Source organism: Hirundo rustica, chromosome 1 (assembly GCF_015227805.2).
Source record: "Hirundo rustica isolate bHirRus1 chromosome 1, bHirRus1.pri.v3, whole genome shotgun sequence".
In the NCBI taxonomy this organism is placed as follows: Eukaryota; Metazoa; Chordata; class Aves; order Passeriformes; family Hirundinidae; genus Hirundo; species Hirundo rustica.
This window is the reverse complement of record NC_053450.1, coordinates 99,845,253-99,872,086: the sequence shown is the minus strand read 5'-3', so window position 1 is coordinate 99,872,086 and position 26,834 is coordinate 99,845,253. Positions and strand designations below refer to the sequence as shown.

At 37.2% G+C, this 26,834-nt stretch overlaps 1 protein-coding gene across 1 annotated transcript in view; it reads left to right on the top strand.

The window, feature by feature from the left end:
• The window catches only part of LOC120749039 (leucine-rich repeat flightless-interacting protein 2-like), a 58,522-nt gene that overhangs the window by 19,289 nt on the left and 12,399 nt on the right, over positions 1 to 26,834 (top strand). The window contains 6 exon segments of the mRNA XM_040056130.1: positions 3,513 to 3,520; positions 19,609 to 19,645; positions 20,325 to 20,438; positions 20,864 to 20,935; positions 26,226 to 26,396; positions 26,684 to 26,776. Of these exon segments, the coding sequence (XP_039912064.1) occupies positions 3,513 to 3,520; positions 19,609 to 19,645; positions 20,325 to 20,438; positions 20,864 to 20,935; positions 26,226 to 26,396; positions 26,684 to 26,776 (495 nt within the window).

Sequence of the window (26,834 nt, the reverse complement as noted above, 5' to 3'; positions counted from 1 at the left end):
GAGACGTCCCTGCCTCTCTGCTTCCCCTTGTAAGGATGTTCAATACCACAGTGAGGACTCCCCTCAGTCTCCTCCAGGCTGAACAGACAGGGTGTGATAAAATCTTGGCACGTGTCCAGAGTAAAACGAGACACATGAAGATTTATCAAGTCTCTGAGGGCGTCCAGCACTTTTTCAGACTGGCTTAATAATAGCGAGACAACTTCTCTGCTTTGTAAAATAAAGGTTTTAATAAAAGTAGAAAATAATAAACATCATTAAACAAAGAAATTTAAGTCAAACACCGTGTAGAGAGCACTCTGACACTGGTACGGCAGCCCCAAAAAACCAATTGAGCTCTTGTACAGTCCCTTTAGTACTCAGTGGTCTAGGTGGGCTATTTGGCACCTTGCCCTATGAAATTGGCAACAGGCTTTGGGGTACACTTCCAAAGCCCAATCAGTGCTCCTGTGCTGGCACTGAGCCAACTACAGTGAGAAGGCTATGGAAAGTTCTAGTTTAACTTCCTTAAAAGTTCCAAGGTAAGCTGAAACGTTTTCCCTTATATAGAAACACCTGCTTTGGTGTGGGGGTTGCATTCCTACAAGGGTGACCTCAGTTGCTCCTTGTTCAGCTTTCCCTCCAGTCCCTTCACCAATTTGGTTGCCTTGCCCTTCTTTGGGCATTCTCTAATAGTTTTCTATGTTTCTTATATTGTGGCTCCCAAAACTGCCATCAGCACTTGAGGTGAGGCTGCACCAGTGCAGAGCAGAGTGGGACAATCCCTTCCTTTGCCCAGCTGGTGATGCTGCTCCTGATGTACCCCAGGGCACGGTTGGCCCTCCTGGCTGTGTGAGCACTCCTGACTCACATTCAACTTGCCATCAACCAGTGCCCCCCAGGTCCCTTTCAGTGTCTTGTTCCCCAGTCCGTCTGGACATCCAGGGTTTCGCCATCCCAGGTGCAGAATCCGGAAATTGGCCCTTGTAAAACCTCATATGTGCTGGACATTAGGATTTGTTCCATTTTTTTTTTCTTTCTTAGGGAATTTCTCTTCTGATTGTTGTCTTAAGAGACCGGAACAATGGATATTTGAGAGAAACAAAGTGGAGAAGGGGTGCAGCTGGCTGCAGTCTTTTAGCTGGGGTGCTTTCTCTTTGGAAGTGCAGAGATACCATGAGAGCTTGGCTGGGGGGTGAGGGGCTGGGCTCTCTCTCACTCTTGGGATCGGAGGGGAGACAGTCAGGCTGCTGTGCTGTGGGGAGAATTTGCTGTCAGTGCAGAGTTCTGTCTCGGCATTGACAGAACTGCTTGACTTCATTGTCTGCGCTGCTTTTCCTTTTTCCTTCGTTGGAGTGCATTGACTGCACTGCTTTTCCTCACCATGGTGAGCCTTTGCTTCGAAGACCAGCTGTTGAACTGGGAGTGGAAAGGACCCTCACCATGTACTTGGGTGCTGCAGGGAAAAAACCCGGGACTCTGGCCCCCACTCCCCTCTGAAGGAAGTGTCTCCTGGATGCTTTACAGCAGCTGCATGTAGAAGGCCATCTGCTGCTGCTTTGGGCTTTTTGCTACACTGTAATAGGACATCCGGTGCTCACTGGGATACTCTGCAGCTCTTGGCAGGGGTCTGGAGTTTTTGCTCTGGAGTTTTTACCAGCTCAGGTGTGCCTTCCTCTGCTGTTTGAGCCTGCTGCTCCAAGGCTCCTGCTACAGACCACTTCCATCATCCAGAGGGGTACCAGAACCAGCTTCCCCTCATGAGTTTTTAAAGGAAGTCCCATTCTGTCTCTCCCAACAACTGTGCTGCCATTACCCATGTGGGGAGAGGCAGCTGGACTTGCACCACAATGCCCCGTGCAGCCACAGGGGAATCATTGCACCTGCCCTGACTGGCCAGGAGCCACCAGCGCCCCTGCCAGCTGTGATCGTAACTACACCAAAGGGGAAAGTGCCTGCAGACAAGAGAAGGCTGTCACTGAGTTTCTGGTTCTGTTTGTTGTTGCTACCGTTGTTGTTTGTTTGCCTTGTTTTATATATATATATATACACACATGTAAAGAACTGTTATTCTTTTTCCCATATCTTTGGCTGACAGCTCTGGAATGTCAAAGTCATAATAGTTTGGAGGGAAAGGAAGTCACATTTTCCATTCCAAGGGAGGCTCCCACCTTCCTTGGCAGGCCCCTGTCTTTCAAACCAAGACACTATGTTAGGTGCTTGGCCATCTCTCCGATTTGCCGAGGTCTTGCTATGGGGCCTCTGTGCCCTCAAGCTCCTCCCATTTGGTGTCATCAGCCAACTTCCTGTTCCTTGAGTTCTGCATCCAAGTCATTTATGAGGTGACCTGGGTCTAAGATGAACCCATGGAACCCTACCAGTGATGTGATGCCGGTTTAATGCCAACCCATTCACTACAGCCCTTTGTGCACGACCTGTGAGCCAGTTGCTCATTCACTGCGTAACGTGCAGTCCAGTTGAGTGCAGGCCACTTTGTGTAGGAGCATTCTTTGAGGGACAGTATCAAAAGCTTTACTGAAGTCAAAAAGAATACAATCTACTGAGTTTCCTTGGTCACCTAGATGGATTACCCTGCTGTATAACAAAATGAGGTTTGGCAAGCAATTTTCCCCTCACGAAGTCACTGGCTGTGACTAATGACTGAGTTGTCCCCCAGGTATTTTTCAGTACATCCCAGAATATGATTTTCCATCATTGTACCCGGCACCAGAGTGAGACTGACTGAATTGCAATGTTTCTTTAGAGGGTTCCTTTCGCAAACTTCATGTGCCTCTTAAAAAGGGTATATGGCAGATGTCAGGGGTTTTTCTGGCTTTTAGGAAAGTGTTCACTGTGGGAATGTTTTGAATCACCAAGATTTAAGTAATACATGCTGAGACTAGCCATCATTTCAAATAGTTAAAACCATAATGACAGTTAATCTCTGTTGAAAAATCCAAGGACTGTCATTAGAATTTTATTTGCAAAGTTGTATTGACTCTTATGTCTCTTTGCCTATCTGATATTTGTTGTTCTCATGTTCTCAAATCAACATAGTTTCTGTATTTCTTGGCGGAATGTACCTTTGAAGGTTTTTTTGCTTGAGATCAAGGGTTTACAAAATGTAGACATAGATTGTATTTGCGGGAATCTCACTCAGGTGAATGCTACCCTTCCCTTTTGCAGTCCTAAGAGGTACATCTGCTGCAGGAGATTTCTGAACAGATATGCACTCCTTTCCTGGACTGGGAGATGTAACCTCTGTATTGGATAACATGCATAATTTAAACTTGAACATTTAGAAATCAGGCTTGATAGATACGAGCAGCAGCTATCTGTTTGCAGTATGTACTGTAGTGCATAATCCTTTGACCCAAATATGCTGAACACTTAATACAGATTTTCTATTTTCTGATGGAATATCACGAGGAGACTTGTTACCCACTGATTAAGAGGAGTCTTATATAAGTAGCAAACTCTCTTCTTGCCTACTGCAGATGTTACAAAGAGGTACTTGTCTATTTAGACCAGAGATAGAAGAGTATTTAAATTGGCAATGATTTAACTACAGTGTGTTGAAAAGTTAAATAGCAATGAACATTCATTTTGAGCCTCAAAATAAACAGTATAGAGAGAAAGACTAAAATGTCATTATGAAATGAACCTACCCTCCCCTCATGGCAATTCTCTGGCAGAGTTTTAATTAGGCCTATTGAATAATGAATAGTCATAAAATAGTTTTAAACAAATTAATGTATCCAGGGAAAATGCAGATGATAACCAGAAGTAATACAAAAGCTGATTTTACGGGTATCTTTAGATACCCATCTATGATCTGGAGGTAAAGCTTTTAATTCTATAAATAACTGGCTTACAAACCTTTAGAATAGTTCAGCATATTGAAAATTGCAGGAAGTAAGTAAGTTAAGGAAGAATTCCTACTTTTAGAACTGCGTTGTAGCCTCCAAATGGATAGTTGTAAAATTCAGGTTATTCTTAACATGTTTTCATACTGTAACAATTTGAGATGCTTATGATGTGAAGTATGTTTTAATTTAAATTAGTTGTGGTTTTTGTCTTGCTTCTTCTCACATTTTGTGTTGTGTGAAGGAAGATGAACATTTTCTTGTCTTTCAACAGAATAAAAGATATTAAGATGCCGTAGCTAGGTGTCATCACTCAGATTTTATGAGTTGGGTTTATTATTTTTACAGTCACTGTAGAGCAAAACTAGCTGTAGAACTAAAAACTGATCAATTTGCTCTAAGAAGCTTTGTTCCTCTAATAGAGAAGAAAATGCAGAATATGTATGAGGCAACTGAGAATAATAATTTCTATTAGGGCTAAAATAACTTTGTAAATTGCTTAAAATTTGAATGTAACAATTATATGGTACATTTCTTACTAGTGTACTTGTAATTTTGTAAAACTCTGTTTTTAATTTCTTAATTTAAACAATTTGTGGGTTTTTTCTGTATGAATATGTTAATCATAAGAAAGACTGACTACTGAATGCTAGTTTATGATATTAACATGCCTTACTTACATCCACTAATGCTGTATCTTGGCATGCTTACCCAAATCAGGTGAAATCAGCTCTTCTGACTTGTGTGAGTTTAGTCACCACCATGGATTATTCAAAATGGCACATAGCATTGAAAGTGCTAACAGCATGATGTTCACTTTGGCTTCCTGGTATTGTGTCACTTTTTTTTTTTTTTTTTTTTTTTTTTTTAATTTCCATTGATGTTAAAAAGGTTGTTTATTTTTATCTGTTTCAATCTTCCAGTCTTTTTTTGCACTTTGAGTATTACTGTGTTTCTGTAGTATTCGTGAAAGAAAAGGTATCAGTACCTTAAGATACAATTTGAAGAAGAGTTTGGTATGATGCAAGATTCCCTTTCTTTGAGAAGGTGGGAATATATTATTCATTAATGGCAAAAAATATAGCTGAATGATGTAAGGTATCCCAAAGACTGCTAACAGCAATATTTATTGTACAGGCTCTTTTATATCATCTTTGGGCAATATGTATATATTGCTAAAGAACTGTTTTATTGAGGTTATGTTAAAATTTTCCTGGTCTTGGGTCTGCCTAGAAATCAGCTGGTCATTGATCTGGGTATATAGGCCAGGAAAGGGATAAATTACTAAAATAAAAAGGTTGGGTTTATGCATTTTGGAAGTTGGAATGAGCTGTTTCTTTGTGTGGCTTTAAAAAAAGGTGATTATCACTTGCTAAGAGGTCTTTGCAATTAAATGTAGTTTTTGATTAACTGAATTTTGTGTTATGTCATGCAAGTCCTGGTATTAAGTGTTTCTGAAATTTGCCACACAGGTATTTTTACCAAATCATTTTGAACAGTAAATGCTTTATCAAGAAAACATGTAAAATAAGCATGCAGCTCTTAGAAACTTGTGAGCTGGTATAGATTTCCTCAGATCTGCTCTTGTCTTGACTAACATAGCAAATATGCTAAGAGGGAGATTAAGTAATTGGCTGTTGTCTAAACAAGAGGGTTTGAATTGAGCAGATAACTAAGCTAATTTTGAGGGGTGGACTCTTAGAATTTCTTTGCCTTATTTTCTATCATTCAGTGAAAAGTAATAGAATTAAATTTAAAAATTATTTCATATCTTGATATATTTTTATAATTTCATTCTCAAGAGTTCCCCAGATGTCAGTGCATCTCACAAGAGCAGAGCAAGTACCTCCAAAAGGAGAGATCTTGTGGTGTGTTAACGTGAGTGAGCATGCTTTTTATTTAGAACGTGATATGTTCACATTTTAACATTTTCTGTGTCTACTTAACAAAGCAGTAGTTTCATGAAAGCATGCTTAGAGAAAATGGCATTAATGGGACTGCTGCAATAACTGATGTAATCAAGTACTTTGTGATAGCAAATGTGAGAGCTGAAAGAAAGTGTTAAGTGAAGTTATCTTCAAGACAGAACACTTACTGGTGTGAAGTGAATTAATCTCTTCAGTTCCACTCTTCCAATGTCCCCAGTAGAGAAGTAAAATAAAGTGGAAAAATGTTGTCCATCAGCCTTGATAGGTACAAACATGTTGTTGAAAGTTACCACCGGAAACATTTTTCTTCTATGTTGTGATTTTAAAACAACAGATAAGGCTGAAATGCAGAAATTTTGCCTTTGCAGTAATGGGTATTTCTGTATATTTGTCGTATTCCTAGTTTAGGCAAGTTAAACATTTTTTAGTAGACTATTAAACTGTTAATAGTTACAAAAGGGATAAGTTATAAGGTATATATTAAGGTATATAAACAAACATAAAATCTAAATCCAGGGAATTTCTGGTGTTAATTTGATGTCTAGAAGAAATTTGCAGTTGTAACAATAGACAAAATATTTTTTTCTTGCAATCCTCTCATTACTCCTCATTTTGAAAATTACACTGGGCAATACTCCAGCAAGCTACTACTATATAATGTGAGTTTTCAAACTACCATCAGTTTCTTTATTCTGTTGTGTTACAAGGAGGCTTAGTTTGATGTTAAATTATATTTTGTATTGCACATTACCTACAGTCAAAATATCTGTGAAATTTTTAAATGAACTGGAGAAAAACAAGCTTGCTGTGAAAATTTAAGTTTTCTAAGTTGAAAAAAGAAGTATAAACTTCACAAATCGTGCTGTTACTGAGTGACAAGAAATGCGGGACACTAGCTCAATTTGTGTTTGAAACTGTGTTCATATCTGTGTGATACCATCAGTGGAATCAGCTGAATAGAAATCTTGTTCTGCTGGAGGCCTGGAAAAGGTCTTTGGAACTATTAAGACAGCACTTCTCTGGATTGAAGTTTAATCAGTTGGAGATACACGTTCTATTACTCCCACATTGTCCCTTGTCAGATAGCTAGAAACATTTTAAATATAGATGTACAACAGATGGAATTTGCCATAGACCTTGATATTAATCCAGTGATATATTGAGAAGGGCATGGGGATTATTGTGATTGTGCAGAAACTATTCCAGAAAGTTTGGTGTTTAACATGTAAATGTAGTATCAATAGATGAAATAGTTTGGATGTAAATTTTTCAGACAGTTTTCGGTTCTGATGAATTAGCAATTGCATTAGGGGTTGCAGGAGGGGCGGGGGGTCAGAACAATAGTGAATGTTTGTGTTGGGACTAGGTTGAAAGTAATTTTGTATTTACTTATTATTGTATTACAGCAGTTCTCCATATGCTTTTGAAGTGCTATTTTCCTGTTCCTGTAGTTCGTAAACAAATGAGTAATATGAATATTTCTGCTTTCTGTTGCCTATTGAGATAAGAGTGCCTGCTGTATTCTGCAGGCACTACTTCTTGCATGTTTTTATCTGTCTGGTTTTTCTTTTTTTTTGTATTTATGTATGATTTTTTTTGCCACACATATGCATATATATGCAATTTGTGTAGAGTGTCAAAACCCAACAGAAATTTATAGTTATAATCATAGACTTTCAGTGTGCACACGTGGTGTAAAGAATAGTGGTAGGTGTCACATGGTGACATGTGGTATGCTGGTGTCACATAAACATCCAGCCCCAATTCAATCATTGGGGATTTCTGTCCTTTTCTCTCCCCAAAATGCTTTGATTTCTGATAGTATCAATGGAAAAAAGATAAAGTAAATAATTGTACTAATTATTAGCAGGTCTCTCAGTTATGTTTTCAGTGTATTTCTTGCTGCACTTGTCAAGCTTTTGGAGTTTCTTATTTATTATGGAGGAAAAAAAAACCAAAATTGTTTATTATTTTGTTTGAGCATGACATTAGAAATACAGGATAATGCTGATATACAGAGTACATAGTAGATTGGGGGCTTTTTTTCTTTACTTGCCTTAAGAAAGTTACATGGATTTGGGTCACCAGTAGGGAAAACTTTACAGCATTCTGCACAAGTTCTTAGCTTGGGAATATTTGGCAATGTTCAGATAAAACTTTTGTTTGCAAGATTCTACAGATGCAACCTTTGATTTCTCTTCTTTCCTTCCTCACCCCTCAGAGTGGAATTTACTATGATCAGAGAAATTCTAGTAGCCTGGGATATAGTAAACCAGTTTCTTTCTACCATACTTGGGTCTGTCTCTCTTTTTATATTAATTTAATTATTTATATAAAATATGTATATGTGGTTTTGCTTACTTACGCCATATGACACTAACTTATCTGTGAAACTTGCAATTATTACAGTTAAAAGGTGGTAACAGTTGGGGTTTTTTTTTTTTGCTTGTAATGTCCTATTTTCTATAAAATTCATGTATAACATGTAAATTACTTTGTTTCTGCGTGTGAGGTTTTAAATACAAAATAACTTCTGTTTCATAATTCTGTATGATATACAGAAAACAACCAGCAGCATGTGACAGTTGCTGTTTCAAATTCCTGTCTTTTAATACCACAAAAAAAAAGTCTTAAATGTTTTGCACCATTGTGGTGCCTTTTTCCATCTTAATATAAATGATAAAACACTGATATGTTCATGAGATGAGTTATATCTTCCAGTACCTGCAGCTGTGGTCATGGCCAGGTTTGAAATAACTAGCTAGAGGAAACTGACATGTTTATTTGAGAATGACTTAATTTTTTCACTCTCACTAATCTACTTGCAAAAATACTAGATTGGTTTTATGTTTAAATTGATTTCAAAGATAATGGGTTTTCCTGGAGGCTCTTCCATTCTTTTCTGAAAGTTTCTCTCTGCTATAGATAGATTAAAATTTAGCATTTGAATATTTAGGACTTTTGTAGAATATAGAGCATAAATAAAAATAAAAAAGATATGTACACAGAAAAAGTATTTGACTTGTTCTATTCTTCACATTATAGTCATTTTCTCTATACAGTGATCCAGTGGCACCAACTAGGAGTTACAGGGTTAGTACCATGTAAAACAATATCTTACTTATCTTTAAATGTTTGAATGGCCCAATATAAATATAAAATTACACTTTTCTTCATTGGTGTCTCCTTCAAACACTGGTTTGATAAGACGTATCAGTTTGTTTTGTAAGCACCATTTGTATGGTTGCCTTAAATTTATATTGTATGACCATGAGGCTTGACAGTATTACAAGTGCATTTTTTTTAATATGCTTAGAGTTGCATTTTCTCACTGAAAGTGTATTACTTTCTGGAGGCATTGAGTTTAATTTTCTTTACATTGTTAAATTGCCTCTAAAGTCTTTTAGTCGTTGCTGTTTTACTGCTCTTTTTACAGACAAACATTAGGGTTGGTGAATGCAAGAATGATGAAGAACACTGGGGTTAGAACAAGTCAATTCAAGCATACTAAATAATAACTGTGTGTGTAATACTAAATGAAGTATTTTAAAAGTTAAGCATTTGGATGCAAATCAGGAGGTTACTGAAGTTTGTAGTAAATACACCTTGAATACTTTTAAACCTTTTAATTTAATAAACATTAAAAAAAGCAATAACACGAAAACCTAATCTGCATCTTTACAAAATAAAGAATAGCTAGTAGTGCCGTAAGAATTGCTAAGATAGCTCTATGTCTTGGTTTGAAAGACAGGTATTTGCTAGGGAGGGACAGGGCCTCTCTAGGAGTGGGGAATTCCAATCCCTTCCCTCCAAGTTATAATTTAGAAAATTAAAGGAGTTTTTTCTGGCAGAGTTATGGGGAAAGGAATATCAGTTCTTTACTAGTAAACATAACAGGACAAACAAACAACAGCAACTACAGCAATAATAATAAACAGAACCAAGAACCTCGAGGGGCTTTGTTTCACAAACCTGGGACAGTCTGATCTCTTGGGGCCCCCCCAAGAGCACAAAGCTGGAATGGTGGAAACTCCGGGGCTTATGGCTGGAGCGGTGGGTTGTCCCCAGCAGGCTGGGGGCGAGGGGGATGTTCTGGCAAAGTGAGCAGTGCTGAAGAAGCCGCAACGGCTGGACAGGACTGGCCCAGCTCCAACAGGGCAGGCAAAGGGGGCTCCAGATTCCTGAGCACCCAAGCAGATGATGGATGGTAGTAGAATTCCCAGGATCGGACTTTCTGTCAACAGTGGACTCCTCCCGCAATAAGCAACTGTCCTCACCCAAAAAATGCTGAGAGCCAGGAAAGCACCCTCAGCTCCCACAGCACTGTGCTTTTCCTTCCCCCAAACTTAAGTGATCTTCCCCCACCCTCGGCCACTTCTTTTGTGTGGGTTCAAGCACCCTCTAAGCATCAGTATTTAGTCTCTTAGCAACTTATGGGGGGGGGGGTGTGTGTGGAATTCTATAGGAAAAAAAAAACAAACCTAACCCCCAACACTCTACAAAATAGTATTTTTTAGAACTGACATGAATGTCTGAAACTTTATGCCTTTTGCTGCTGTTGTTCAAATCCCACCTTACACTGCCATTAAAGACATGCTAAACCTATGTAAAAATCATCAAATATTATGTGGGTATTTTTAATTAGTTAGTGAAATCTTCTTTTGCACTTGGATTACAAACAGATGATTTATCTTTTTTGGCTTTTTGTATGTTCTCAGGAGAACGTTAGAAGATTCAGTGAGAGAACATGACCATAAAGACTGCTATTACATGTAACTCTGATATACATATAATTCTAATTCCCACTAGAGGTTTCTTCATAGGGATGGGCAAAGCAGCATGAAATGGTAATTTTTTTTCTTTTTAAAATGCATTTCTCAGAGTTGCTTATATTATTCACTACGTAAGTAGATTTCAGCCTTGCTGCTTTAAACTCTTTCAGGACAATGTGCATGGTTGAGCGTAAAATAAAACCACTAAGTGTACAGCATAGCTTCCATTCCCAGGGTGTGTTAAAACTTCTGCAGGCTTCAGAGCAGTTAAAACCAAATTGCAATTTAAATGTCTAATTTAATTATGCAAATAATTAAGATTTTTTTTTTTTTTTTCCCACTATTTGGCTTTTTTTCAAGGGAGTTCTTAGTGACACATGGAAATAGACATGCCTAGTAGTAATAGTAATTGCTGCTGAGAATGTTTAATTTTTTTTTACATAAAAGGTCTTCTACTGTCTGGAAACACATAGGTAGGATAAGAGAGCACGTGGCTGTGCATAGGAATTACAGTGTATGAGTGTGGCATGATAAGGGCTGAGACTGGGTACGCATGGTACTTCAGTCCTTTCTCAGGCCTCGTGGTGTGGTAATGGATGACATAACTCAAATAGTTCTTGTACTCTTAGTGTAACAGGCTTTTGGTTGTTTCTTTCATTGTATTTGTTTTCTGCAAAAATCTGAGAAAGTTGTGAAAATGTCCTTCATAACTTTCCTTTAGCCACCTGAATACAGTTATTTTTCGAGAGTAAGCTCAGTCCAAAGTAGTCCCGTGGTGGGCATTCCTATGCACTATTTGCTGAATGCTTTGATATTAACACATCAGCATTTATGAGTATGTCCACTTGGGATCGTTTCATTGACCAACACACAGATTTGATTTTTCTATTCCACATAAGATGTTTTGATTTGTCAGTTATGTGATTTTTTGCAAGGTGTACATTTTTAGCAGTAAGACAGGGAACTGTAGACAGAATTTGTTTTTCTGTATCTCTTTTTAGTGTTTGTAATAAACAACTAGTAACTGAAGTACATTTTTGGGGCTACCACACAAAGTCATAGATGGGGCAAGCACATGAAACATACTACAGTACGTGTAGAAAAGTCTCTCTTTTGGGGAAGAGGATTAATGGAAACAGTTATATCATGCAGTAAGAAGTTTGCTTATTTTTATTGTAACCTGTTGTAATGCATTAATTAGATTTATATTTCATTGGATTTGTAATGTTTTTTCTATATAGCTGTCCTTGCCCAGCAGTGCCCATCCCCCACACTGAAATGTAACCTAACTCTGTTCCCCTCCCACTTCTCCCTTATTGGGTGGTGCCTCTGGGCCCTGCCCCCTGGGGTAAAAAGCCACGATGGGGGAGGGGCGAGGTCTCTCTGGCATTTCTGGCAAGTCATCGGGAAAGGTCTCCAGCAAAGCAGGGCAGGACTTGAGAATAAAAGCTGTAAAGTCCCACCCGAAGCCAGCGAGCAGACTCTGTTACTTTTGCCATCAGTGGCCATCTAGTCTCGTGGGGAAAAACTACAGTAACCAGTGCCCAACATGGGGCTCAAAGCCACAAAAGGTTCCCAAAAAGCTGGAAGAATCACTTGGGGAGCACATGGCTGAGGAAACCCACGCAGATACAGACCCGTCACACTTGGTGTTCGCTGTGGAGTCTCCGAAACACAGGACTCTACAGGCCAGGGCTGCAGTTTTCTCCCTTGGACTCAAAAATCCCATTTGGAGTGCTGCGAAGAAGCCCCCGACCAGCAAGCTACCCCGGAGAAAGTGACCACACGTTCGTGGAAAAACTGATCCTGGGGACCAAGGACTGGAAGCTCTTTTTGCACCAAAAGTGTCAATCTCAGGCAAAAGGAGTGATTGGGAAAGAAAGGAACGGAATGCTGGAATTTTTGGTTGAGTACCACTTTCGGTTTTCTAAGGGGAAAGCCTTTTTCAGACGCAATGTTCCTCAGGGAAAAGGGTTTTTCTTCTTTTTTTGGGGAAGGTTTTTGCTTTCAGAGTGAACCTTCCGAAGTGCTTAATAGCATGCTTCTTTCAGCAGCCTGGGGGGGGTGGAAAAGGAAACTGTTTCCCCTTTTGGCTTTTTTTTCTCTCTAGCCAAGTTTTTTTCCTTTCAGTTTCTCAGTCACCGTTAAAGAGGACACAGAAACTCAAAATCTGAGCCAAAAATGGGTTGCAAGGCTGTCTGTGTCTCACAAAAGAGCCTATTACCCACATTTTATATGCCTTGGATGATGGCGAGACCCATTATTCAAAGAAACAGCTGAAAAAACTTAACTCTGTGGTTGTTTTCTCAGTTTCCACATTTATCATAAGAGCAAATAAGCTCCCCAGGAATTTTGGGAGGCCATAACAACAAAAAAAAAGTTTGAATCTGGGTCCTCTAATAATAAAGAAGATGCAATTTTTTGCTTTTTATAGCTTAAAAATTAAGTTTGCATTGCAAAAGCAAAATACAAAGGAAAACAAGCCTGTTCTTTGTGAATTTCCCCCAGCTTGTATCTTTGCAGGCAGTCCGAGTGCTCCAAACCTTCCATCTCGGTGGTCTGCAGGTGGGGGGGTCACAAGATGGAGGAGATTCCTTTGTCCAAAATGGCCGAAGCCACGTGCTCCCGAGCCATGAGGCTTTGTCTGTCCCCTCCTTCCCGCAATTCCTTCTTCTCCCCAGGACCCCTCCTACTCTTTGGTGCCACCCCCAGCACTGCCTTCTCCTCTGACTCTGCCCCCTACCCTCAAACCTCCACCCTCCGACTCCGCCCCTGTGTGACTCTTGCCTCCAGCCCCCTCCCTGCCCCTGGTTCCAATGGTTTATGTGCCCACAGTCCCGGTTCCCGTGCCCCGGAGGGAGGGGAGGGAGCTGGAAGCAGAAAGCAATCCCAGTTTTTTCTGCCACCCCTTTCACGTATCAACAATCAAAAAGAGGGAGTGCAGTCCACAGTAATTGGGACCCCTTCCCCCAACAAGCGATTCAGGGTTTATGCAGAGCTCAGGCCAAATTTGGATGAGAAAGAGAATACTTTCGCAACTGTTTCAAAGCAAATTTAGCAAGGAATACTACAGTTCCCTTTGACGTCCAGAAAGATTTGCTTCTGGAGCTTTGGCAAAAATCCTGAAATGGCTCTTCATAATAAGAATTTGCCAATTCGATTAGCAATCCAGCCCGATAAGTCTTTCCAACCTTGCAGTAAAATAAAGCAGCTTCCATCAGAACCTTTAGTAACATTTGTGGAGCGATTGACCCGAGCTATCGAGTTGCAGGTTAAGAATGAAGGAGCCCAGAACAGGTCCTGGAGGAGAGGGCTCTGGCCGATGCAGACGAACAGTGCAAGGCAGCTATCCTCAGCCTGTCTATAGAACCAGCTCCAACTTATATGACACACTCCAGGTGTGTGCCAGGAAGATTCCCTTCATAAAGGCTCATCAAAACCACAGTTCCAGAGTCAAGTCACCACAAAAAGCTGCTGCTGCAGACACCGTGCTTCCTGTATCTGTGCCACGGCCACCGCCCAAGAGAGGAACAACGTTGTCTCCTGTGCGATCAGGCTGGACATTGGATATCTCAATGCCCTTTTAAAGAAGCAATTTCTGGACTTTCAGGACAATGGGGGCGGGAGGTCTCAAAGGTCCAAAGGGAATTAAAAAAAAGCCTAGAAAATGTAAATGCTAAACTAAATAATCCCGCTTTAACCAGTTCTGCCTTTCATCAAAAGTCACCGGATATTGATAGTAAAGGATTCAGTGACAGAGAAACAAAAAGTCCTCGTGATCAGGTCACCTGTGGTTGTGGGCACACCTATGTGTCCGCTCCCCCAGATCTCAAGTGGGTGCCAGCTGATTGGGTGAAACCTTTCATCCCTAAAACTGCAAAAACCATCTGCAGAGGGCCCACAAGTGGCCAGTGCTGCCTGGAGGAGGAGAAAGTACCGAACCTTCTCCTTCTAATTATCATTATTCCTTAACAGTGTTTTTCTAGACAGTTTGTTTGCTTGTAAAGGTCATTTTTCTTCTGCAGCTTTTAAAGGTACTCAAGGTCCGAACTCTGAGCATCTCCCATGAACCGAGCCTTCCCCCTTCTTAATTTAATAAGAAAAGGGGGAAATGTTGTAATGCATTAATTGAGTTTATATTTCATCGGATTTGTAATGTTTTTTCTGTATATCTGTCCTTGCCCAGCAGTGCCCATCCCCCACACTGAAATGTGACCTAACTCTGTTCCCCTCCTGCTTCTCCCTTATGGGTGGTGCCTCTGGGCCCTGCCCCCCTGGGGTAAAAAGCCCTGACGGGGGAGAGGCGAGGTCTCTCTGGCATTGGCGAGTCATCGGGAAAGGTCTCCAGCAAAGCAGGGCAGGACCTTGAGAATAAAAGCTTGTAAAGTCCCACCCGAAGCCAGCGAGCAGACTCTGTTACTTTTGCCATCAGCGGCTATCTAGTCTCATGGGGAAAAACTACAGTAACCAGTATCCAAAATGAGAGATTTTTTTTTTCTGGGACTGTATTGTATTAAAAGTGTCATTCTGAAGTTGGCTTTTTGTGCTGCAAAGTGATTTTTAAAGGGTTTTATTTTGCTTCTTCTGCAGAACAATTGTCTAACTTTCATTGATACAGCTGCTCATTTGTCACGCTACACAAAACAAAAAAGTGTTTTATATGGGCTAAATTGAAATGTTCACTCCTTTTTCAAATTTCTCTCATTAACAGCGTTATAGTTACTAAACAAATAAAACCACATTTGTCAGAAACTAATGTTTTTAGCTACAAGAGATATGAGTGTATTTTTGAAGGTGTAGGAAAAGGTAATTTTGCTGTTGCTTTATGAAGTTCTAAAATTTAACAGGTATTGACATACATATGTAATATCTTGCACTGTGAAAACCACTACTTGTCTCCTTAGTTTTTTCTTAACACTGCGATTAATTTCTTAAAATTATATACTTTTAGATATATCGGAATCTCTCTCTCTCTCTCTCTCTCTATATATCAGATCTCACTATGTATGCGTTATACCAGTAATGCCAAGGGTACTTTCACTCACACTAGTGAATGCTTAATAAGTTCAAAATATTTGTTTAATGAAATAATCCTGAAAGCAGATGAGATAAAAGTCTTAGGAATAATTTAACATTCATTTTGTTTCTGTGGCTTGTATTTTGCTTTTACTTTGGATGATGCATTTGAAATCAGTTTAGTATTCTCTGGAAAACAGAGGAGCAAGTAGGAGAGATGGAAAAGGTAGAAAAACACGTGTGAGAAACCATATGATGCTTCTCCATCTTTCAAATATATCAGGTTTAATGAACCCATTGGGAAAGATACTAGGAGTACAAAAAGTATAGAAGGAGCGACCGCAGGGTTTGTCAGTTATGTGGATTTCTCAACAACAAAGAAAAGTGGATTTTGAATGAAAGACCAGTATTGTCATAGACTGTAGGCCAAGCTGATTTTTGTTTTGCTGTAATCATAATAAGTACCAAGAATTCTCTTCAATATCTTTATACTTTGTGAAATGCAAGTGCAATAGGAAAGTTTAGCTGAATTTCCAACTATAAAAATTTACCTACCTAGCTATGCGTAATGAAAATTAAGATACTATTTTAAATACAGATGTAGCTGGAAAATAGCTGGAAGATTTGTTGTCAGAGAAGTAGAATATAATATATCAGTGACAACGAATACAAATTCTGTAGTCCTAAAATAGCATAATCTCAGCCAGGTGTTCATCAGTAAACTGGTTTTTGTATACCATATATATATATATATATATGTGTGTGTGTGTGTGTGTGTGTGTGTGTGTATATGTATATGTATAACTTTTCGACATCTCAGTATCCTGTAGTCAGAATAAGGTTACACATACATCAAGTATAAAGTTTTGGGTTTTTTTTAAATGATGAGAATTGGATAAGAACAATATATTTTCAAACTGTTCTTATAAGGATTTTTTCCAGTTATAATCACACTTTCAGTGTGAATATCGTATTTGGTTTTAATTTTGTGCATTTTGAATAAAATGTTATCAATAAGCTTATAATAAACCCTCTCTTCCCATTAAATACTGTGTTTTACATGCCTAATGTTTCTCAGTTGAATATTTCACTTGAATTCCCATGACAGATGTAGTTGCTGTAATGTGCTTAGATATGTTTTGCCTTTTGTAAGAAGAAATGTGTAGCACTAGCATTTTTTCCCAACTTTTTAGTTGCTTGTCTGACATGCATCTTTGGGGAGTAACTTTGCCTTCTAGGTGTAAGACATCTTAAACGTAGGAATGAGAAGACGACCAGATTATAACTAGCACTGATGGGTTTGTGTTGATTTGAAAAAAGACAACATTTGTAGTGATAAATAATAATTTTTATATATCAATTTATATAATCTGTCTTTTATGATCTGCAAACTTTTAAAAATTTTTGTAGTTTGTGTTTGACCCTAATTAGTACTAAACCCTTTGGTATCTGGTTGTATGTTTTTTTATATTACTCCAATTGAGGAAAGTTAATCAATAATAAATGTTCATTGTTTTTAGTGCAATAATAGATATTTAAGGTAAGAATTTTTTGGTTTTTAATAAACTTTTGTTCATTCAGTGGTATCATCTTCAGTTCTCTTTCACCTTCTTGTCTTTTGAAGTCCTCTGATTTTTCTGATCAAAGTGAAACTACTGCTGACTATTTTAGTCATTCCAACTGCAGGGGGAGCATTGTTTCTAATGCAGATGATTGCCAAGTTTTGAATAGCTTGAGTGTAATGATTTTATTTACACTGTGGTAAATACAACAAAACCATGAATTTTCTTTTCATACTCTGAAAGAGTAAATTACTGTAACAGCATTCTAAATTACTTAATTGCAAATAGGTTTATTGTGGGATAGGGGCTTGTTTTCATGTTAAAAATGTTACTGAGCAAATTTTTAAGAAGCGCGCTGCTTTATTTTAAAGATATTGCCTGTTGCTATAAGTGTGTGACAAGTGTAACGCTTCACAATTTTGTGTGTGTGTGATAAGCTTTTAAAATCTCTTAAAGACCCAAATACTTTACTTTTTTTTGTCTCTTATGGAAATTAATAATGCTGAGGGGTTGGTATACTTTTGGAATAACGTTACTTCTTTTAGTGACAAAAATACTTAGAACTGTGTCCACATTAGTGCATTTTAGTGTTCCTCCATCCCATATGAGATTTTGTCAGAATCCATTACTGAAGCACTCCTGGTTGGATATGCACTTGAACAGAATCCCATGTCAGTCAACAGATCATGTTACAGTAAAATTATCGTGATGGTTTTCCTGTGCAGCTCCCTTTAGGATGAACATTGTTTATACCAAACTTAGCCACCTTCTCTTTCTTACTGCTATAAGTTCTAAAAATTCTTGTTACTTGCGGGCAAAACTTTGTGTTTAATAGCATGGAGAGAAATCAAATTTCTGTTCTTAGGTATATCTTTTGAAATACATTGAGGGTTAGCACATACAGTGGGGTAGGCAGAGGGGCTGAAAGCACTGTATTTAGTTGAGCAAAAGGAATGCTATGTGGTGGTAAGCAATGTGTAAGTGATTGCTTAGGTGAGAGCCAAAGTCTTCGTACCCTTGCTAAGCACGGCAACAAGGGCCAGCAACCTCATGCTGTAGTTTAGGAGTTCAGATGAGGCACTCCACAAGGACGTTATTGTTGCAGTCTATTAGGTTACAGCAAGGCTGGAGAGCCTCTCTGTTGAGGAGCTGCTGAGATTTTGCTAAGCCACAGCTGTCGTGGACTGTTGGCTGTGATTGTGCTTTGAATGGGAGACTGAGAGCTAGAATACTCTCACAACCACTTTCTGTGACTTTACGTTTAGATGATATTTTAATACTGTTACCATGCTGTGTAAGTTGTAATAACTCAGATTATTTATCATCTGTACATTATCAGATCATGAGAGACTAATTATTTCTCCAGCTTAAACTTCAGCACTTTTTTTTCCTAAAATAAAGGTGACTTTCTGAAATTAATGCTCTGCTAGAAGAAATGTGGAGGCTGAGACTGGTGGTTATTCTGCCTTCTTAGTTGCTTGTGTTATCATCATTATTTATTATTAGATTAAAAATTTATATTTTTATTTACGTTAGCCTAAATGTATCCTTCAGATTAGTTGGATTCTTCACATCATTCTATCATCATACTGCTGACAAATATGACAATCTGTCATTTCAGTAGCACAGTGGATGTGGTGAATTTGTCATGAAGAAACAATGTTGCTTTTATAGAAACCACAATAGGAGGAAAAGGAAAAATCTTAAAAAGTAATATTTGTTTCTTCTGTGATTGTAGTAGACTTCCAAAACTTTTTCCTGGCATAGAGAAAAACAGGTGTTCTTTGAGAAGCAAGATATGTGAGATACCATACTAAATATTTGTCTAATCCCACCTATTTTGGTTCATAGAAATATAGAAAATGTAGACAGCTACAATACAGTTTTGCAATAGCAGTTTCCTAAGTAAGAAGGGAGTGTGGTAGTTCTTTCACTTAGTCTTCAATACATAAAATATTAATTGAAGTTATTTTGTAGATTGCTTTTACTTAGTACACTTTAGTTGGAGGGTTTATCTGAACAGGTTTTATTGTGATGTAATCGCAGGTGACACTTAAAGAGATTGAAATTATGGATGTGTTTTCTGTTAACTAGGGCATTCACACCGCTGTGACTAACTGCTTGAAGTGTACCTGCATGAAGCTTTGCATCTGTTATGCCACCCGTGTATAGTAGTGATTACGCTGTTGAAATTTAAAATAGTAATACATGTTTTGTTGCTAAGTACTGGTAATGACATTTTAAAAACTTTTCTCTAAAGTTTCTGGCTTTTTTCTTTACAAGCAGTCATTTATTTCCAATTGAGGCAAAACCTACTTTTTTAGGCTGAATATTGTTTTTCCTGTCCTGATCTATGCTAATATATGGAATTTTTAAAATTGTTTCATTTTTAAATACTTCTCAGTCTCTTTAAACAAAAGATGCTGATTCAGTAGTCCTGTATTACAAAAGGTAATCACATTCCCGATTCTCTTTCAGCTGGAAGAAAGAGTGAAAAATCACATTCGGAAATATTTTCAAGGGTAAGAGTTTTTAAAATTATTTAAAGTCAGTGTTCGTTCACAAATTTGCAAGTGTTTGAATATTTCAAAAAGTATAAATTCTGTGTATTTTTCATCAAGGTTAGCATGCAAAGATATTTTTAGATATACTTTTTATTGCCCAAAATTAGTGTTTGTGCCTTCTATTTCTTGAGGAAAAAAGTTTATTCTTTAGTCTACTTTTAGCCAGTAATAATTTTTTATACAATTTATTTTTCATGTGAGAAATACTTACCAGGAAAGGTTAAAAAAATGCTAAATAAAAAATTTAGGAGGCTAAGGCTATAAAAATCCATATGGTAGATTCTCATTGTAGGCTTTCTTCTGGATCCTGGATGGCAGAAATTATAATATTTACTAATACTGTAAATGTCTACAGTATTTCAGTGCTATTAGCCATCTTATGGATGCCTTCTGGACAGGTGATTCAAAATTCTAATATTCTGATACACTAAGTCATCACCAAGAAACCAATATTTTACCAAGAAGAAACACAAATGCTCAGTGCAATAATCAGTGGAAAATACTGTCTGTAAGCTAACATTAAGAAAAACAAGAGAGAAAACTCTTCTGTGACTTTGAAGAAATTTATAAAGAGTATTATCAACTATACCAGAAATAACCATATGATTCCTGATTCAATATTTTTCCCTTTCTTAAGCCCTCATCTCGCAATTCAGTAAGTGCAGCTTCTTTGAGTGGCAACTCATCTAGAAGAGGAAGTGGAGATGCAAGTAGTTTGGTGGATCCTGATGCCTCGCTCAGTGAATTACGGGTGAATTGCATTTTCAGAGAATTTTACTCTAAAATTGGAAGATTGTTTTTTAATACAGAACTTTTGTAATAATAAGAAAATGCTATGAGGATGTAATTTTCAATCATTAAGTATTTTTTTACTTTCTTGGTAGTTTATCTTGGTATTTTTGTGTTCGTAATTATGGTTTAAGAGTTTAGCTCATTAAGATAAGACTTTGTTTGTGTCGAATTTGAAAAAATTCTGTCCTATTTGAGATGTCCTGGAGTTAGTGTTAGAAACAAAACCTTAATCTCCGTTAAGTTGTTGTGAATTAATTAAAATTTCTGGAAATTATTGCAGGCTTTGTCATTTGACAGAAGTGCATGTAAACTTTTTAATGCTTTTTCAACTTTAAATTATTTCCTCATACTTCTTATGCAATGGCTCATTCCTATGTCCTGCAGGATATCTATGATCTTAAGGACCAGATACATGATGTAGAATGGAGATACATGCAGGGACTTAAAGAATTAAAGGTATCAGGGCTTCTCCCAAGCATGCATTCTGAATGGATGTTTTAGCATAATAGAGTTATCATCAGTTTCACTAACGTATAGTGGCTTCACTAACAAATTTTCAAATTTCTTTAAAGCATGTATCTAACTTTTGATGCATGAAGAGCATCATCTTATAATATACATGAGATTGCATGTTTATTATTTCATTACTGTTAGAAGAGTATTAAACTTTGATGTTTTTACATATATAGGTGTTTCCTGATAAGATAATGAGGTGTTCAGTTTATATTTTTAGAGGTTTGTTAGCAAATAAATGGATATTCAAATTAATTACTAGATATCAAATGAGGAACAAAGAAATCAGAGATAATTATGGCAAAGAACTTAAGAATTAGTCTTCCAAGTTTCAGCAAAGATTTCATATTATAAAGCAAAACCAAAACAATAATTTTGAAAGATGTGCTGTAATTAATTTGGGCAGGCATATTGCTTGCAGGAGAAAACTAATTTTGTTTTAATTCTTTGCTTTTTTTTTTTTTTTTATCATTTATGCTGGTTTATCTTCCCATTATTTTCTCTAAATCACAGATTGGTTTTGTCAGCATTAGGCTAATGAGTGCTAAGGAAGCTTTCCTGTCTGGCAATCCAGCATCCACTGTGGTAGTCACATTCTCACCACCTCAGATTTTCAGTGCTGGGAGCAAAACCCCCCAGTGAGTCACCAAGTGCATCAATGGGTGCTGCACTAGACTGGCTACGCACACCATTCTCACACTGTCAGTCAGGGTTTCCTTACAGGCTCGGCCACAGGTTTCCCGTAACAGTCTCAGATGTCTGATTTCTTGAAGTACTTTAATCATGGCAGTCGCACAAAACTAGCTTGAGATCAAGCTGGATGCTGCCAAGGAGGAGCGCTGAATCAAGCAATCCGTGGGCTTTTGTATCCGCAGTCCATGCACACTGTGGGTCTGGGGTTTCTCTGCTGAGCCATTGGCTCTGGTCGTATCTCTGAGTGGCTGGTTTTCTGGCTGGTGCTACAGGTCCCCATGCCCCTTTTTGTGCAAAGGGTCAGTGCCAGATCACTGCTCTTGCTGGAAACTCCAGCCATTTCACCCTGACGAGGGTACAATCTGCAGTTTGCACTGCAGCAGCACTCTGAACTAACTCTACTAGGTAGTTAGTTACACAGATTTGTCTGTATTTCGACTTGTGTAAGCTAATATGTATATCTTTCTTTAATACATTTTCATACAATTAACGGTGCACTAAATTTAAAATAATCATACTTTTCACTGTTTTGTATTGAAGGGAGTCAGAATTCTACAAATTATGGGGCTTATGAATATTTTCCAGGATATTTTTTCTGTTCTCTTTTCTATTGACTAATTGTGAACGGTTTCATGTAAAAGTAAAGAGAATTTTCCATGTTTTATATCCATATAGAGACTGAACTAAATGAATGCTTCTTGTATTTTAGAGCATGTAACAGTGATGTATTTATCCGCTTCCTTGAATTTCTTCAATTTAACAATATATAAGATGATATAGTAAGGGGAATATGTAATATGAGCTGTTTAGTGTAGCAAAAAATATTTCCTCTTTGAAATATTGAAATTATTTCCTCCTTTAAAAGTAATTTTAAACCTGATAGCAATATGTTCAGATGGAGTACATTTTGGTTATATTGCCATATGAATATTAAAAGGACTTCAAAGAATAGTAGATGATAAGATTATTAGACATAGACACATGAGACATAGATTGAGTGTAGTTTGAGGACTGCTTCATGTTTTCAGAGTGAGTCTAACGCTCACATCTTTTTGTGCTTGCAAGCGTCTCATGATTACTATTCTGACTCATGGCTAATGGATTATTTTTTATTATAATACATTACAGTTACCAAAGAGCACAGTGTGCAATAGTAACATCTTCATCTATGCTCAGCTTTCAGAATTGAACTGCATTTTATGTTATTGCTAATACTATGTCCCTAAGTTAGTTCACATTCCATAGAGATTCTTTTGGGAAACTTTTTTTTTTTTTTTTTTTTTTTTTTAAATTAGGAAAGTACTGCCTTTTCTGCAACTTGTACTTGATCAGTTTTGTCTTGTGTATGTTATAGAAGAGTTGCCAGGATACCTGCATTTACACTACGTTTAAATGTTGGGGATTTTATTTGGTTGTTTGGGTTTTTTCCTGTGGTGGACTAATGGAGATTTGTAATCATGCTACCTTCTGAGCTCTCTGGTTGTCATTATGCTGCTAAAAGTGTGGGGTTTACCTGGCAACAAATATACTGGGTAGCAGGATAAATTTTATACTGGTAGCCGGATAAACTCTAATGTGGTTAGTTCTGGTTTTAGTTAGATCTTCAAATATTTCTCTGTCTCAGTTTGATTCAGTTTTGTTGCATCTTTATATGTTTTATATATTTCATATATTTCTTTGCATCAAGTGGAAGGGAATTCTGTTTCTTACCTCAAATTTTTTCTTTTATGCTGTTAACAGTGCACTCTCTTAATGTCTGTTGGCTTGAATAATCTTGTTCTAGCCGGGAAAGCTAATTTTTACAGCACTTTGACTTTACTGATAAAGTTGTGGGTGGTATTTCTTCATAGCTTTAGGTTATACGCAGAGCCTTATGTATTTGTTATTCCATCCCATTCCCACTGCTTTATCCTTAAAAATCCTACAGCCTCCTTCTAGTGTTTCAGAAATTATTTCAAATCAGAATGGAAGACTTCATGAAACTGCATGGAATTCTTGAACAATGGGGAACATCTGTAATACTTGAAGAGTTGCAAAGAAGTCTTTACAATGTTCCAGTTTTTTTAACCCAATAGAGACTTAGACATAACTTAGCTTCTCTCTCAGAAGCAGTTTTCACTCTTTGGTATCCAAATCCATATATTCCTCCTTTGTAACTGCAGATTCATCCTCCCCTGCCATTGTTTTTTTGATTAATGACATTTTAATTCAATGTTTAACATCCAATCTAGTCTTGTCTTTTAAGACTGGAGTCCTGGAACACATGGCATACAGTAAGAGGCTGGTACAACGGGCTTTGATATGTCTTGGAGTAGTGTTTGGCAATGTTGTTGCTCTTTTCACTGTGTCTTGTAGGAGGCTGTGGTGAGTAGAGGGCAGACTTCTTTGCGAGAGAAATATGCAACAGCCAAAAGTCGAATTGTAAGAGCAGATACTCCAATTAGAACTCAAGAAAAAAAGAGTTTTCACAAGGAAAGCAAACACTGGTGCAGGTCATCCAGAAAGTTTGACCATCTGCAGTCTAAATTGCTGGAGATACTTAAAATGGAGATGATCTGTAAGCAGCCTGATCCTAGTTGATCCTCTTTAATTAGGAAATTGGACCAGATGGCATTCGGAGATCTCTGCTGAATTAAATTACTCCATGATTTCAGTCACCAATATTCACAGAAATAATCAGATTGGACTTCTTCCCTAGTTGCCAGTTTGGGGGGTTGTTTGTTGTTTTTAAAAGTTCCTATCTCCCTGTGAAATTACTATATCATTCATATAAACCTAATATTTTCCTTTATTTTATTCTGAACTGGATTATTCCTTGTAAGTCTTTAGGTTTGGTGTCTCTAGCATTTTGTTTTGCCAATCTTTACAGATTTGTTTGTATTTACAGCTTCACAAAAAGAAATGTTTTCTCTGGTTTTAATCTCAGAATTACTTGCCTACACTTATGTTTTTCTTTCTTTTTTTTTTCTTTTTCCTTATCCTGAGTCATCATTGCTGTTTGCTACTACTTCCTAGATGATAATGTTACTCATCTTATATTTTCACAACATACAGGGTTTTGTCTCTTCTGATCTGTAATTATTTTTTCTGGGGTTTCAAAAAACTGTATTTCTCCAGAGAAAATTACAGAATTCAGTGAATGGAATAGCAATGTGTAAATAAATGTGATTGTGATAAAATTATAGAAGGTAAAATACATATTCCTAAGGAGAGCTTTCCCAAACTGGGGATTTACAACATGGAATAGTGTTTGGGGATAAGGATTTTTTTTACTTTCTTATAGCGGAATATTGAACTGTGACTTGGTATTTCTAGAGAAGACATAACTATAGTTCCGAAGCAAAACTGATTGCATAATTTTACTGTGTAACAGCACTCTTTAGTATTTTCTTAGAAAACTTAGATTGTTGCCACCTTCTCTCTTAATATCTTAGTTTTAGTGTTCGCTTTTCTGGAAACCGAAGCTTCATGCTCTTCCTGTGCTAGTGCTTCTACTGTCATAATAAAAATAATTAAAAATGGAGATAATGCTACTTTGTCTTCAAGGAACAGATTCCATGAGGTACAAGGAGATTTGTTGTAGGGCATGGATCTCTACTTTGTCCAGGGATTGGCTTAACAGTGCTTTTTCAATTCTAAATCAGGACTCTGAAAATCAATTTTTATTATTTTTAAATCATAGAATGTTAAGAGGTTGGAATGGACCTTAAAGATCATGTAGTCCCAACCCCCTATATAATGCATATTGAAAGAATGGCATACTTAAAAGTGCCTGGATTGATAGTTGTTCTAAATGTAGTATTCAAATGGTTGACATTTGTACAGCTCTGACAAAAAAACCCCAAATATAACTAAAACCAGGATAAAATGAGGGAGATTTGTGTAAGAGGCTATATAGCAAGGCATGTACACCTTTAGGTAGAGAATCAGGTATGTGAATCTTTACATGCTTTTTTAAGAAAAACTTAGTAAATAAATAAAAGATTAAATATCTGTTTAAAATGTGAATCCTTATTACTGGAACAATGTGGCTATCCTAACATTTTGAAACTAAGGTCATAGGGTACTACTTAAATAATGAGCATTAAGTTAAAGCTACTTTTGGAGTTACTTTTGTGATCTCTTTTACCGATTTAATTGTCCATGTTCTCTCTGTTCAATTTGTTGCCTCATTCTGAACTGTTTTCTTATTAATGCCTTGAGAACAGTCATATTACTACTAGATATATGGTATTCACTAGAATATGAAGCTGTGGTATTACTACTGTATCCCTGTGAGTTGCTGTGAATGTGGCAGAGTAGAAAATGCAAGTGTATCTTGTATTTTTCATGCTTTTGAAATGATAACTTTTCATTGTTGTGGATTTCCTAAGTTGAATAATGGGACTAAACTTTTACTTGGTATCTCTAAAGAATATATTTCAGAAACAAAAATGCTTGCATAATTTTAATGTCTAACACCTCATACTTTAACTTTATGGTGGTAACATTATAACAATGCATCAAAAAGGACTAATGTAAATTTTTCTGCTATCTGTAGGATTCACTAGCTGAAGTTGAAGAGAAGTACAAGAAAGCTATGGTTTCCAATGCTCAACTAGACAATGAGAAAAACAACTTGATTTACCAAGTAGATACTTTAAAGGATGTTATTGAGGAGAAAGAAGAACAAATAGCAGAGTTCTGTAGGGAGAATGAAGAGAAGTCAAAGGTATTTTATTTTCTAATTATAAAGTACAGAAATCTGGACTACTTAGTAAGAACAGTTGAAAACATTCAGAATAGCTTTACCTGTTAGTATTTGGCTTAAGTCTTTATGGCATTTTTTCTCTCTACAGTTTACTAAATTTTCTGTGTAGTAAGTATCTGGACAACTTAGTTAAACCAGTGATTCAGTGGGGGTTTTTTAACTGCTTGGTATGTATAATTTCTCACATCCTTGCATTAATTTCTTACATAACTCAAAATAAATAGAAACTATTGATTTATTTAATACAGGAATTGGAAAGACAGAAACACAACTGCAGTGTTCTGCAGCATAGGCTGGATCAACTTAAAGAGGGCCTTCAACAGAGAGATGAATTGATAGAGGTATGTTCATGTGAGTGCATGATAGAACCTGTGCAGATATATATGGTGTAAGATTTGA